Here is a 15,594-nt window from a genome sequence, read left to right on the forward strand (position 1 = left end):
AAGGAACTCCAGAATGAATTCTGGCCCTTCGAGCTATCTCTGATCTTGTATATGATCTGCTATTTTAAACCTATTTTATTTGTTCTAACCTGTTTTGGTTGTTCCTCTCATTTATGGAATACAATTTTTCACTAAAAACATTTTCATGTAAACCACCAACCTTCCCATGATGACATCCTACTGTCCCTGTGCCAGCCCTTCCCCTTTTCCTTCCCTTTCATCCACCACCCCATAACTCTCCTAGGACCATCTCTTCCCACCAACGGCTTCCCAGCCGAAAGGAGAACCGGTACCAACCGCTTGGGGAGTGGCGACCTAGTGCGCATGTCCCAGTCCGGTTCTTCCCCACGGCCCAACCCCCAGCGCCATTTAGAGCATTGATTCTTGAGTGAGCTTCAGTAAACAGCAATGTTTACAGCAGGCTGCAGGCACCAGGACCCGTGGAAAACCACCTAGCTGGCCCGTCAAGCTAGTATATTTTGGGCTCTCCCTCCAGCAGTGTCAGGGTGCTGTGGCCTGAAAGCCGGCTTGGCCACCTGGGGAGTTTGCAAATCCAAAGAACTTACATAGATATGGACTTCACTGTTGGACCTCGCTTGCAGAGTGGGAGCATAATACCGGCTCTGAGTATTGTTGGGAAGATGAAGCGAAACTCTGCATCTAGGGGTGCTGACCATCGGGCCTGAGCACGTGGTGATTTATCTTCACATCTCCCAGGAGCTGATCTTCGGGATTCCTGCTACAACTGTTCTCTTGGGTTAGTCACTGTTAACGGTCACCCCTGAGTAACTCTGAGGGCCGTTGACCTCTATCTGGTAGGTTTCTTCCCCAGTATATTTGTTTGCAACTCCCAGCCACGATCATTTATGGATAGACCACCCAAACCTTTTGGAGATGTGTCTCAAATCTATTTTCCACTGGTGGTCGTGAGGCATAAAGACAGCCTGCATGAAAGAAGTTTTACTATTCTTCTGGTCATCTTAGACTCATCCGCCTTCTTCAGTCTATTCCAATTTCATTATTTAAATCAAAGCCCCTCACCATGCCATTTCTCCCATTCATTTTTGGAGGAGACTGGGAATGAGGGCATACTTGGTTGTGCTCAGGGTTTACTCCTGGCTCTGTGCTCAAGGATCACATCTGGTGGGACTCGGGGGACCATATAGGATTGCAAGGATCGAACTTGGGTCAGCCTTGCATGCAGGGCAAATGCCCAATCAGCTATAATATTCCTCTGACCCTCCCCTACTCATCATCAGGCCCATGGAATTTCTCCTCTTTGGGGCTTTAAAACCCCGGACCAAGTCTCTTTCTCTTTCGTACAGTCTTGTCTGTTTCCTCTTTGTTCTCTCACTAACTTCCCATTTTTTCTCATGCCATCCTCCAGCCCCAACCCCCTCCAAATAACAAACACTGTTGACAGCGTCTCAAAATTCAGAACTTTTATTACTAGTCTATTAACTTTAATGCATCCCTTTAACTTATTAAAAATATATCAGAATGAATGAAATGTTATGGCATCTCAGGTGTTTGTCTATGGCAACCATCTGGTGCCTAAAGTGGCACCAACCATCCCAGATACTCACATTACGTAGCCATAATATCGAGAGAGGTCCATCTCTTTTTCTCTCTTGATAAAAATGTGCACTTTCCCCAAAGAGGTGCATTTGGCAGCGTTCTCACGCTCCTGCTGAGCCTTCCTTTTCAGAGCCTCACGCTCTGGTCTTTGCTCTTTTGTGATGGGCTTTGACATCACTGGCTCAGGAACATTGGGTTTTCTCCATGGAATTGGTTGGAAACGGAAGTCTTGGAGTAGAAACTGACTCTGAGATTTGGGTGGAGCCTGGCGCTTGGTCACAGAGACAGGAAGAGGCTCCCGCTGGAGAGAAGTGCTAGCTGTTGTCCTGTAGGGAGCAGGTCTAGAAGTTGCAGGCTGAAGAATGGGCCGGCTAGTAGGGTTCAGCAAGCCTGGTCGAGATGGGTTGGTTGAAATGGGCTGAGCTGGCTTGCCAGGACCTGGCAAAGATGCAGTGGTTGGCCGGGATGAATTGGAGGCAGTTGGCTGAGCTGAGTTGGTAGAGCCAGGCCTGGCAGGGTGAGCTGCAGCTGGACGATGTGAAGCCAGAGACTGTGGTCTCCGAGGAACAGGTCGAGCTCGTGGCTTCTCCATGGTTAGAAAAGGCAAAGGTACCAATTTGACCTTCCCAGGAGGTGGCAGCTCGTACTGGGATGGAAATGAGCATTCTTGGGCACTGCTGCTTGGTTTCTGCGCTCTGACCTGAGTTTCCTCAAGATCTTTTCCATCCTTTGTGGCACCTAGCCAGGGTTTGACAGCTGAGGATGGATGGAGCTTCTTTGAACTACCCAGGACCCGGGAGGAAGAGAATCCAGGCTTTTGATCACTCTTCTTCCCCAGTGCGTGAAACACTTGCACGGACTCCAGCATGCGCATGCCTGGGCAGCTGCGGGGCTTTTTAAAGGCCTCCTGGCAGAGCTCAGGTTCACTTTTCTTGTGTTTCATCCTGGCAGTGGTGGGCTTCTCTTTTGCCCGGACCTTGTTCCCTGGCTGCTTACTCTCCTCAGCTTTCTTAGAGTTTTCTCTGGCCTTTTTTGTCTTCTCCTGCCCATGGCTCTTTGTCTTGCTGATCCTGCTGGATGCAGCTTTCTGAGGTTTGCTGTTCTGTTTGGCCATGGTCACAGGACACCTGTCACTGACTGCAGCATTACAAACAATCACTTCTCCCCCTGGCAAGCATTCTGGGTCTTTTGGCGGGATTTTGGCCTTGGGTTCTCCCTCAAGAGGCTCAGAGGTCTTATTTTTGTTCTTCTGGGTTGGATGGGAGGGTCCCTTAGTGCCACGTGAATTTTCTTGCACCTGATTCAGAGTGATGGTATCTGCGGTGTTCATTGCCTGCAGATCTTTGCATTGATGTAGTTCTTTTAAGCGATCTAAGAGCTGGGGAAGATGTATGTCTTCCACCAGTGTAGTGATGTCTGCACGACTACCGCCAGATTCAGTCCCACTTTCAAGTGTTCCTGGGTCCTCAAAACATAGACCATTCTTTTCCTGACCAGTAGTTTCAGAGCCAGGCTGTTGCTCTTGGCTGAGAGGGTGAATGCAGGCCAGGAGCTGGTGGATATTGGGGGTTGCTAAAGGGCACAGGGGAGGATCTTGGTTTTCTATTGGGATCTGCAAGGTATCCAGAGACTTTGAAAGCCCAATTTTCATCTCATCCAAACTCTTATCTGTTTGTTCTTGAGTTGTAGCGGAAGGCAGTGCCAGGCTCCTTTGGGCTGGAGCTATTATGGGAACATCCCTGAGCTCGGGTGGTGGGTTCCTCTCAAGTATTTGATTCCTGCTACTGCAAGACTCGGGCAATTCTGAAGTTTGTGTCAGACAAAATGTCTGACCTGAAGGTTGCAATGGGGATGGATGGGGAAGCCTCCATCCCCAGGGAATTCATCACTACAAAAAGAACCAAAGAAGAAATCAGGTCCCTGTAAACAAGATACTCCTCCCACACAATAAGTGGTGCTACAATTGTTCACCTGCCAGCAACGGGCAAGGCATTGGTACTGGCTCTCTCTAAGGATCATGGACATGGCCCTGTGCTAGAAGATTGGAGGTAACTGTGTAGTTCTTTCTGTCGTTCGTGTGGTGCCGTTGTCTTGTTTTTCTTTGTATTTGAAAGAATTTTTGTGCAAACTGAAAATAAGAGACTTGGGACAGAGGGATAGCAGTCTGTAAGGCACCTGCCCTGTGCAAAGCTGACCTCAGTTTGATCGTCAGGATCACATTCGGTCCCCTAAGCACCTTCAGCAGTGATCTCTGAGCACAGAGCCAGGATTAAGGCCTGAGCACTGGGGGCTGTGACCCACATTCTGCCTCCCTCAAACTAAAGATTTTTTCAAGCTAGATATTTGTAAACTATTAAATGCTATACAGAGCTTCGCATAATATAGTCAATTTCTTCACTTTCCTAACCAAAAAAAAATGAATAGTTCATATCATGGAATAGGAGAAGGAATAAATCACCACTTCCTCATGAAGTCTGGGCTCAAGTAGAGATTTTAGATTTGATAAGTAGTTTGGACAGGATCTCCCAGTACAAGGTGTATTCAGAACCTTCTTGTACATTAAAGGGAAAGTTAATGTGGTGCCATCAGAATGAGAGTTCTAAAATGTCTTCAGAAATCACAAAAACAATACTTTAAGAAATGGAGTTTATTGTTACTATGGTAATGCTGGGGGACTGATCAACTATGAAAATGTGGCATTCCTTGTTATGCTCCTGAAGTTTTCTTCTATGAAACCTACATGGCCATTATCCTATCATGCCTTCCAATCTGCATTAGGAGTCCTTATCTTAGGTGTGAAAATAGGTGCTGTAAAATGAGTGAGGTGAGTTTAAACTTAAACTGAGTTTATTTAACTCCAGGTTTCATAAATTAAAAAATCTCAGTTTATTAAGCTTACATGTCACCCGTCTATGGACAGTTTCCCATTTGCATATTTGACCCCAAGTTTTGAATGCTGACTTTCCCTTCTCCCTGTTTTACTCACCTTGATAACTAAATTCTGTGATGGGTTGAGCAAGCACAGAGTAGTAGATTCCAGAGGTGGAGTCTGGTGGTCGGTTACTTGAGGCCTGGACCTCGTTTAGAACCATATCCATTTCTGGGGATGTGTTGCTGTACGTTTGGAGGGCAGAGCCCCTACCTCCTGTATATGACATGGAGCCATAGCATTGCAGGCAGGGATCTAGTTCTCCAGAAAGGGGAGGTCCCTGAGTGCCCTGATGATAGTAGTGCACCTGGCTCCCTTCCTGGTCGGGAAGCGACAGGCTATGACTCTTATTTGGAACCTGAGATGGTGTCCTCTCAACATGGCTGGCAGAAAGTGATGGGTACAGAGACGCCATGATGTTGGTAGCTAAGGTTATCTCATAACGAGCTACCATTGACATGGAAGAGACAGCAGTGTCTTGGTCAGTGACAGTCCCAGTAAAGTCTCCCATGGAAGACTTTTCTTCAGTACTTCCTGCAATATCCCACTCCAAAACACTCGGGTAGGAAGCAGCTGAAGTGGACATCTGGCTCTGGCCAGACACTCCAGGCAGCATTGTTCTGCTAGAACATTGGTCAAGATAGGCACTACCCATCAGTGGTTGGAAAGAGGTGCCAGAGGTTGAGGGCAGGTGCCAAGCAGCACTACCAGCTGGAGCAGATACTCTGGAGTAGTTGCAGACTCTTCCTGTTAGGGAAGCTGCATTGTTCATCATGGAAAGGGGAAGCTGCAGAGAATGTGCAGTTCCCAATACAGATGGATTTTGAAAATTTTCTGTAAGGAATAAGAGGGTGACGAAAAAAATCTGTGAGATTGATAATCTCCTGCTACAATTAAAAGAAACGATATTCACTTAAAGTTTTAGCTATAGAGAAACTTGTAATACCAACAGTCAAGTGAGTTACCAAAAGTCCAACAATTTAGGGTGGTTGAAGGGCTGGAACACTTTGGCACTTTGTGTACTTGTCACCATGCTCCCAAAGTGAAAGCAGAGCTATAGAAGACTCCAGTGATATGTGTACATTGTTTTCTTGCTTACGGCTATTTCCTCCTTGCCCTAGCTCTACCTGTAGCTTGCTCTCCTATTGAACTCATACCTTATTTCTTAAAATGCTTCCATTCTACAAAATAACGTATGAGTCCTAAGAGAATGACTAACATTTTATTGCAGAAGAAAGAAACTCGTGGCCCAGAGATGGCATAGAGACTTGGTCATGTTTTCTCATTATTTTTATTGGGAGTGGGGTGGGGTGGAGTTTGGACCAATACCCGGCAGTGATCTTGGGCTATTCCTTGCTCTGTACTCTGGAGTGACTCCTTGTAGTGCTCAGGAGTCTGGATGCAGTGACAGAGATCCAACTGGATTGTCTGCGTACAAGGCAAGTGCCTTATCCCCTCCTGTACTATCTCTCTGTCCCTTATGTATTACCAGGTTATGAAACCTAAGCATGTGGACGTTCTTGCCAGGACTCTGCCTTGATCACTACAATGCCAGAAACTAGGAGGAAGATACCTCACATTAATGTAGGCATTTGCCGTCACTACAACTATTACCATTGAAGTCTCCAGATTTTCATTAGGCTTTCGCAATTCGTATCTGTTACCTACGCTTCACATATGACTCAATCTAGTCGATGCATTGAAGGTTAGCAACCATACCCTGGTTTCTGATTCTACCTAAAAAATGAGTAATTGAGTTTACTCAAGAAGTGCTTTTGGAAGGAAGACTGTTATTTAAATTCTCAGTGCCGGGGCTGGAGTGCTAGCATAGCGGGTAGGGCGTTTGCCTTGTGTGGCCGACCTGGGTTTGATTCCCAGCATCCCATGTGGTCCCCCGAGCACCGCCAGGAGTAATTCCTGAGTGCATGAGCCAGGAGTAACCCCTGTGCATCGTCGGGTGTGACCCAAAAAGCAAATAAATAAATAAATAAATAAATAAATAAATAAATAAATAAATAAATTCTGTGTCAAATTGCTGCCCTGCAAAATAGTTACTAACAACCCTAGTTAAAATAATCATCACCCTCACGGTGATTCACTAGTAAAACATCATCATCATCATCATCATCATCATCATAAACTAAAAGAATAGACCCCCAAAAAATCATCATCATCATCATCATCATCCCGTTGATCTTCGAATTTCTCTAGAAGTCTCAGTAACGTCTCCATTCATCCTAGCCCTGAGATTTTAGAAGTCTCTCTTTACTCGTCCTTCCCAACAATGACACACTGGGGGCTCTTTTAGTATCAGGTGAATGAAACCCATCATTGTTACTGGTTTTGGCATATGAATATGCCACAGGAAGCTTGCCAGGCTCTCCCATGCGGGCAGGAAACTCTCGGTACCTTGCCAGGTTCTCCTAGAGAGAGAACTTTCTCGGCCGCACGCTTCTGGGAACTTGTTTTTATAGTCTCTGTATGTTGGCCATTGGTGGCATTACACAGCACGGGGGGGCGGGGGGAAGTCCCTGGGTATGACCGCCTAGCTACTGGAAAATGGGGAATCTGGGTGGAAGAGGCCCAGTTCCCAATCCGAGCAGGCTTGGAGGTCTCAGCCCCAGGTCCCACACACCTGGGTTCCTCTGCCGGTTCCTTCATGGGTGAGGCTCATCCGAATTTGTGAAGAGGGGCCTTGAGCATGGCTGTGGCTAGTCTCCTGAGGTCTTAAGCCTTGGGAGTCCGGCTTGGGGCAGGAGGGAAACTGAAACCCACCCCCTCCGAGGGGCCCTTGGGAAGACAGCCAGGCTCAGGGGGAAAAGAATAATATGCATACGTAAGGTTTGTCTTTTTCATGTGATTTACATGGGAGGAAATATACAGATAAAGAAAAAAATCGTGAAAAATATGTATCACAGAACTGAAAAAGAAGTATATAGATATTCATGAAATCTGGGCTATGTAGCAAGCAGCATAGTTACGGTAAGTGTCTGAGAGAAGACCCAAGTGTAAGCCCTGAGCCACACTGGATGTGGTTCCCAAACAAAACCAAAGAAAACAGGACAATAAGTTTGTTAATAACTTGTGCCGTGCATACAAGATGAAGCAGTATTCTATTTTTGCTAAAAGTGATAGCCAGAAGATGTAATAAGAGGTGATTTTTGAGTGCACACCTTACCAGTCCATAAAACAGAAAAGATTGACCAGTAACTTACATAACAAGCAGAAAATATAATAAATGTGATTGCATTTGGTAGCCAAAAGTATGTTTTAAATGAGTAAAAAACAGAATGAAATATAATAAGTACAAGAAATTATGTTATGATTCTCATTCATACCTCTGAATATTAACCAGCAAACAACAGGTATTAAACATAGCATAAAATTTCAGGAAATCACACAAGAAGCAGAAAAGGCCATTTAAAAAATGGTCACCAAAAATTTCAAATTTATTTTCAAAACCTAGATTACAAGTGTCTTTATCAACCAGGAAAATGTCACTCCCAAAGTTTAAGAAATGATCACCAAAATTCCAATTCAAATGTTTTTAGTGTAGAAAAACTCAGACTCCACACAACCCAGATATGTGTAATTAGACATGTGAGACTTGACTTTTCTATTTCTTCTTAGGATCTAAAAATAGATGTCGACTTTTATCAAAATGCTCTTATGTTAGGAAGAAACTATTTGTGAAGATGACAAGCAGCCTTAACTTGGAACCTACTTATCACACAAAAGAATCAAGTCTTCTGATTCAAGTTAGAAGATATCATTTCTTTATTTTTACAGGCAGAGCATACATGTAGCTTACAAACTAGAATGTATTAAAAACATTGAACATTCTGCTTCTTCCATCTCCCTAGATAACCACTATTCATTATTTATAGGAAGCATCATTTCTGAAGCGTGTTTATATTCAAAACTGCCAAGTGCCAAGTGTGTTCTAAGAGACAATAAGAATAGAAACCACCAACGTGGCTTTCTGTTAAACTGCTCTTCCTCCTGGTACTCTACTCGAGGCATAGTATACCCTCTAGTCCTAGCAGTTATTAAAATAAACTGCTTTGACTTGCTCTCAGCATATTTAACTATATTCTTTCTGTTTTGATTTGAAATCTTTGGTTCTCTTCAACATTCTATCCCAAACGGTTTCCCCTTCCTTGATAAATCCCTCCACAGTCTTTTTTATTTCCTATTTTATTCTCCTTCATATCATCCTCCTCTTCTTGGCTTCTGTTGGTCAATGCTGGATGAAAATGACCCTAAACTTCCTTATGTTTCAGGACTTGCCTCCCTACTGTTCAGCACCCCACACCTTCCCCACACCCCATTTTTTCTTATCACCTAGTTTAGAAAGAAAACTCAAAGACACTTTTAAATAGCACTCAATGTAAAATAATAAAGTACAAACACAAGTGGAGAGACCGTTACAGATAAAGCATCCTGGTATACATTAACAGTTTTCTACAGCACCTACGTTTTCTGTTTCTGTCAAAATAGTGTCTCTGATTTACTTTTTTCATGGTTATCATGCAAAAATCACTTTTAAAAAGGAAAGGAAACACAGAGAATGAACACTTGTATATAAACATGTATTTGAGCTTATAAAGTCTGTATAAAATATAATATAATACATGAGTTAAAACACTTTGTACCTGAGAGAAAGAAAGTTAATGTCTAAAATCACACAGCAAATGTCAAAGTCAAGCTAATATGGGGCTTATAAAATTCTAGTTGAATACTTTCTTCAATTATTACATGCTGTTTTTACTTGACTACTAAGTTTAGGGATAAGAAATCTAATGAAAAGCTTTGAAAAGTATTATTTCTTACCTGACATGGTCAGCGAAGGGGAAATATCAACAAAAGGTAGATGAGATGAGGAGACGATACGAGAGTACGTCTGAACACTGAATCGGAAGACCACAAGTGTCCAGTACAGATGACTGGTCACTGGTCATTGGTCATTGGTCACTGGTCACTTGCGATGATCCAAATGTGTTTACAAACCACTGCATGGGAACCCCAAGATTCTACCATGTGGTGGTAGGTTTGGTGGGAGAATGATGTCATAAAGCAGGCAGTTGAAAGGTAGAGGCTAGCCAATAAGGAGGTCAGATTCCCAAGAAGAAGTCTGGATTGGATAGAGAGGTAGAATTAAGCAGGTTAGCAAGATGAAATCCTACAAGACAGTTATAACGGTTTCACCTTCCCGAGACTCTCATGTTAGGGAAATACTATTATACTAAAAAGCTTAGATATTTCATTAATAAATCAACAAAGTTTCTAGGTAATCATTTATATTGCCTAGTAACCAATAACATTAAGTTATTAATAATATATTTTATGTAATGTTTAATAAGATTACATTTGTATTCATACTTTATAATATACATGATTACTTCTTTAGGGTTGGGAAGTGATGGGTTATTATGAGAAACCAAATCATCCCCTAACCAAAAACCCTAAGGGTAGGGTATTCCGATAGCAAACACGCACCCAGAAAAGAATAGTAGGCAAGGATAGAATAGGTGACAAAGTATCTGCCATCTGCAAACTTGTGCCAGGAAAACATAGACTAATACTGTTTAGGGTCCTTTAGATTAAGGGGACAATATGGCCAAAAATAGAATAGAAAACTTTCACAGTCAGATTTATCTATTTATTTTGGTTTTGGGGCCTCCCCTGGCCATTCTCAGGGCTTGCTCCTGGCTCTGAAGGCAGCAATCACTCCTGGAGGAGCCCAGTCAACTGGGTGCGAGACAGGTGCCCTGCCCACTGAGCTATCTCTCCTGCCCCAACAACTTTATATTTTAAGGATGCCTAGTGATTCTCTGTGAACCACACTAGCCTCTGCTCTCCATGTGCCTAGGGCACTTCGATGTACTTACTAACTGTCCTTGATGTCTGCCAACTTCAACAATGGCTCATCTGTTGGGCTCTGGGAGGGTTGGGGGAGCAATATTGCATTGTATTGACCTGCCTGTGAGACCACAGATGGATGCCCACGTGACCCTTAAGCTTGGACAATCCAGGTGTTTGTATACTTATGTGTCTTATTCTCTGTGACTGAACCCTGCTGGATGGAAGTTGAAAGTGACATTTGGATTTGGTAGAGGAGAAACAATTTAGACAGATACAATTATTGGGATAAACAAGTTACATCATCCATTAGAAAATCCCAAGTAGTATGGGATAATTGGGGATCTATGAAGGAAATCAGAATGAACAAAAGTACTTTTTGAAGGTAGTTGTAACTTAAAATAATGTCATCATCTGGATCAAAGTGACGACCAGTGGGTAAGGCATTTGCCTTGCACACGGTGGACCTGGGTTCAATCCCTGGCATCCTATCCTATATGGTCCCTTGAAGATTGTCTTCATGCATGACTAGCACCCTACAAACTATACTATCATTCCAGCCCCAGAAATCTGGGGTGTGTGTGTGTGTGTATGTGTGTAGGGAGAGGTTTTGTTTTGGGCCAGCCCCAGTGGTATTCATATCGAATATGGCATGGGTAGCTTGCCAGGCTCAGCTGTGAGGCAGGCAGCAATTGGGAATTGCCCCACACAGGCTGAGAGGGAGCCAAGAATCAGGGCCATTTGCCCACCAACTCCATCTGTCCATCATTGCTTGAAGAGTGTGTGCTGGATTGAATCTTTCCTGAAGCCCACAATCACTCTTGGAGATCCAGACACCTCCAGTTTTAAGTCTGGGGTGACAAGGCCACAAGGGCCAGGCCAGGGACTGGGGAGGTAGCTCAGGAGCCAGGGCACATGTCTTGCATGTTCAAAGACCCAGTTTTGATCCATGGCACCACAGGTTCGCAACACACAGTTATGGTCTTGGCGTCCCTCAGCACCTCAAGGCCCGAGCAACCAAGTCCCACTAGGAGTGCCCCCCAAACCTCTGAGCACTGCTTAGTAAGTTGATCCCCCTACCAAGACAAATGGTGCTTGTGGGAGGCACCCAGAGCCTGGGATCCACTGACCCCAAGTGAAACAGGCCTCATGGTCCAGGGAGAAACCAGGAAGTTGGTAGGGCTCCTTCCGGCGAGGGAAGGTCAGTCACGGCATCGGGACACAGGCATTCTGGGAGGAGAGAGGCTGACTTGAGGGAGAGAGCGGAGGACCCACAGGCATGGTGGGAGTTTGGGGGCCGTGTGTGCTGGAAGGACCCACGGGCCTCCTGGGGACAAGGTGCAGCCTGACTGAGGCCCTGAGCAGTAACTGTGGTCAGTGACGGGGAGAACAGGGACAAGTGTGCCAGGGCAGGAACAGACTGCAGAAGCTGAGTTGAGAGAGGCTCAGCTGGGTTTTTAAAAATGGGGCGCGTGTGTGTGCGTGCATGCATGTAAGCAAGATGGTTAGTTTTCTTTGCCTTTTTGGGCTACTCCCAGCGTTGCTCAAGGCTGACTTCTCTCTCTGCATCCTGGAATTACTGGCTGTGCTCAGGGGAACGCTACCGGATGCTGGGAGTCGAACCCGGCTCGGCCGTGTGCAAGGCCAGCGCCTCCCCTATGTACCAGTGCCCAGGTGGGGTAGCACGGAAACGGCCCACAGCGCCATCTGGTGGCCACTGGGCGGAACTGCCGCGGCCCGACTTCCCCATGGTCAAGATCTCCAGCCTCTTTGCCTGTGTTAGGTCTGGGGTCATGAAGGGTCAAGAACGCGGCCTAGGGCGTGGATCGAGCACTGGGCCGGGAGGGCGCTGGCCTTGTCCGGGGCGGCCCGGGGTCTGTCCCTGCACCGTGGGTTCCCCGAGCACCGTCGGGAGTGAGTCCTGGGTGCAGGGGCGGGGGTGGCCCCGAAACACAAACACGCGCCGTTCCCGGAGGCTCCTCCCGCCCAGCTGGGGCCGCGCTGCGCCTGGCCTCCCCCGCCTTCTGCTCCTCACACCGCGGAGTGCGGGGACGGCCTGGACAGGCGCCGCTGGCGAGCGGGGCTCGGAGGGGGAGAGGCTCCTGCGGGCCCAGCACGGGCCGCGCTGCCGGGCTCAGCCCCGACGCCCGGGTCGCCCCGCGCGGCTCCCGCTGCACGGCCCGCGGCGGCCCGCGAGAGCCTGGGGACCCACAGGCGAGCCTGGCACAACCCCAGGGCGGGACTCTCGGGCGGGAAGTTCTCTCCCGCCGACGCCGGCGAGGGGGCGCTGTGGGCGCTCCCTCCTCCCGGGGACGCTCCTCTAAGAAACGCCCACCCAGGTCCCCACCTCTCCGGAACTACAGCTCCCGGGACCCTCCGAATTTCTGCAGGAAAAGGAAAGAATTTCTGTCCAGAGGAGCCGGATCCTCAACCCGCTGCACAGCCCACGGCGCTGGCCGGCCAAGCGAGTGGCTCTGGCTTCTCTGGCTTGGACTGTGGTGGCCGCAACGCTTCTTAGGGCGGCCCAGGTGACCCCCCAGGGTGCCTGAGCTGGAACCCAGGGAGAGCACAGAAGAAGGTTGTGCCTCCCCGCAGTGCGATCTCTCCAAACCGGCCCGTCACCCCACCCCCAGCACCCCACATTTCTGACGTGTATCTTCCTCCCTCCCTGGGAGAACTTCGGGGTTCCCACACAAAGGGAAAGTCCCAAGTCCTCTGCTCTCCTTGAGGAGGATGGAAGAGGCCAGATTCAAGCGCAACGTCTCCCGAACTTTGGGGTGAAGGTACCTGCCGTTCCTCTGGGAACTGGGGTGGGTCGCGAAGAACTTTGTTTAACATGGTAATAAAGAGCCTCGGCAGCCAATCTCTTTCCCTGGAAATTCTACATACACCGATTCTGCTGAGAATTTAATTTTATTTGGGGGTTTGGTGTGGGCCCGCGCGGTTCTGGGGACCATTAGAAATGCCTGGGATTGAACCTCGTCTACATCAAGGAAGGCAAGCTTTCATTTTTTAAAGATTTTGAATAAAAAAGTTATGTTCTCTCAGCAAGGAAGTTCTAAACCTGCTCTGCTAATTCTCTGGCTGAACTGCTTCATCAGAGTTTTCTGGTATTGTGCACCCCACAGCCTGACACCCCATATATCTGAGGGTGTTCTCCCATCTGTGAGAATGAGGGGTGTGGAAGCAAGATTTGTCTCGGCACCCCACTTAGGTTGCATGCGAAAGAATTTGCTGCCATCGGATTGAGGCTGCTCTGATTTTTTTTTATGTTTTGGGGTCACAATCGACGATGCTCAGGGGTGGCTACTGGCTCTGTACTCAGGAATCACTCTTGGCATGATTGGGGGACCGCATGGGATATCGGCGAAGGTACCCAAGTCTGCAGAACGCAAGGCAAGCCCCTAGGGGCTCTGCTCCTGCTGCACGCCCCAGAATGCATGCTAGGTCCTGAAGTACCCCTTATCTACCCCTGAAGCACACCTGAGGGTGGAAATTTCTTAGAGAAACCGCCATCTCGTGGCAGTTAGGCGGAACTGCGAGTAGCCCTCAAGCACTGCATGCAAAGCCAAAGAAATATGTGTATAAGATTCTCCATCCAGAGCAGCTCTGACTGCCTGTGACTGTCACCAAGTATGCTCGGGCTCAGGAGATGTGTTTCCCTGCAAATGCGAGACAAACCTGGTGTGGACACCCAGTAAGAAGGTGTCAGTCACTGGGACTGACAGAACGAAGGAGATAGTCTGTGGCTGTTGCTTTAATTAAATGCAAAATATTCTATAGGTCAGATGTCTTGGGACCTGGAAATGTGGACAGTGTCATGGGTTAGAAGAAACTGTCCAAGCTGGTCAGTTGTCCCGTAGGTTCCGGAAGTGCAGTTTTGAGAGTTTGTGTGGAGTGTGACCATCTGTGATGGAGCGGTGGGCTTGTCCCAGACAAGGGTATGCCATTCATGAGCCCAGAGATCCTGGGAGACAGAGGCCAGGGGGGGCACAGCTTAGAGGTACTGCTAGTCTAGATTCCTGTGTCCAGCCTGTGCCCCAAACCCCGTTCCTGATATATTTGTCCCAGAGCAGGGGCTGAGGGCCACTGAGCTTCTCAGGGGGACCCTGGGGAGAGCAAGGTGTTTACTGACAGAGCATCCACGTGTCTCGTACACCTGGACAAGCAGTGTTGTGCGTCCTTGCTAACTCACATTTCTCTTTTCTCTCCTCGGACTCCTGCTGGGACCACCATGCCCAGGGCCTACTTCCTGGACGGTCAGTATTCTGCTCTCGTGTCTGCTGTGCTGGCTTATCCGGGAACCTCATGCTGAGGCCACCTAGACTGGATCAGCTCAGGAGCAAAATTGGGCTGAGACCATGAGCCAGACTCTCACCCAACCCTGCCCCCTGCCAGGTGGGGCCCTGCTGGTGGCTGTTTCCTGCCAGGCAGAGCAGAGGCCCCTTCGCAGAGCTGAGTGTCTCTGGGAGTGCGTGTGGGTAGAGGCTGGGCTGGCTCCCAGAGGAGTCTTGGCAAGTGGGGCTACACCAGGGCAGGGGTCTGTGAGGACTGGGAGCTGTTTCCTCTCGGGGCACCTGTATCTCTGTCCAAAACGCTGGCCTCCGAGAGTCATGTTTTTCTGTCTTCTTAACTGTGTCTTTGCCCAAAGAAACAGGGACTCTGCAATCTCACTGGGAAGCCAATGAGGTGAATGGTGTGTATTCTAGAGATGAGATTATGCAAGGAATTCAAGAAGGGGCTGGAGCGATAGCACAGCGGGTAGGCCGTTTGCCTGGCATGCAGCCAAGCCGGGTTTGATTCCCAGCCACCCATATGGTCCCCTGAGCACCGCCAGGAGTAACTTCTGAGTGCAACCTACAAGTGAGCATGGCTTCCACGGCTGCTCTGTCCTTTCTAGGTCTTTCTCATAGATCTCTGAATCCCAGGGTTCCCCACAGTGGCTCAGTGGGATCTTAAACCAGTGTGTGGACAGGGTGGTTGCAACCATGGATTTGGGGGGTTGCTTTGGAGTATAATTTCCATTTTGTTTGTCTTCAGTCCCTTAAGTCTTCAGATGCTTTCCACGTGTTGTGGTGGAGGTCTTGAGGGAGCATCTGTGGATCTCAACTGGAAGAGGGCATTTGGTCCTTGTGGGCTTCCTGAGAATGACTCCTTAGTACTTTACTGTGAATGGCACAGCACACACCATAGTGTAACTGCACACACGGTTTGGGAAACATCCC

General features: G+C 47.6%; 1 protein-coding gene across 1 annotated transcript; it reads right to left on the reverse strand.

Annotated features, from left to right (window-relative positions):
- Positions 1–1,582: 1,582 nt before the first annotated feature.
- On the reverse strand, positions 1,583–12,119 carry LOC101545117 (uncharacterized protein C2orf78-like). Its single transcript, XM_055139969.1, has 4 exons — positions 12,034–12,119; positions 9,341–9,417; positions 4,561–5,341; positions 1,583–3,443 (listed from the first exon to the last, which is right to left on the reverse strand). The coding sequence occupies exons 1-4, from the start codon at positions 12,117–12,119 to the stop codon at positions 1,583–1,585; spliced, it is 2,805 nt and encodes a 934-aa protein (XP_054995944.1).
- Between the last annotated feature and the right edge of the window lie 3,475 nt (positions 12,120–15,594).

The sequence above is a fragment of the Sorex araneus genome, chromosome 5, assembly GCF_027595985.1.
Source record: "Sorex araneus isolate mSorAra2 chromosome 5, mSorAra2.pri, whole genome shotgun sequence".
Classification (NCBI taxonomy): Eukaryota; Metazoa; Chordata; class Mammalia; order Eulipotyphla; family Soricidae; genus Sorex; species Sorex araneus.

Bases quoted from the DNA above. Each gene is read 5' to 3' on its own strand.
- LOC101545117 (XM_055139969.1), bottom strand. From the start codon at position 12,119: ATGGGGAAGTCGGGCCGCGGCAGTTCCGCCCAGTGGCCACCAGATGGC. The intron at 9,418-12,033 runs GTACATAGGGGA...CTTCCGATTCAG, and splicing joins GCTACCCCACCTGGGCACTG to TGTTCAGACGTACTCTCGTA. The intron at 3,444-4,560 runs GTAAAACAGGGA...CTGGGGATGGAG, and splicing joins GAATTTAGTTATCAAGGTGA to GCTTCCCCATCCATCCCCAT.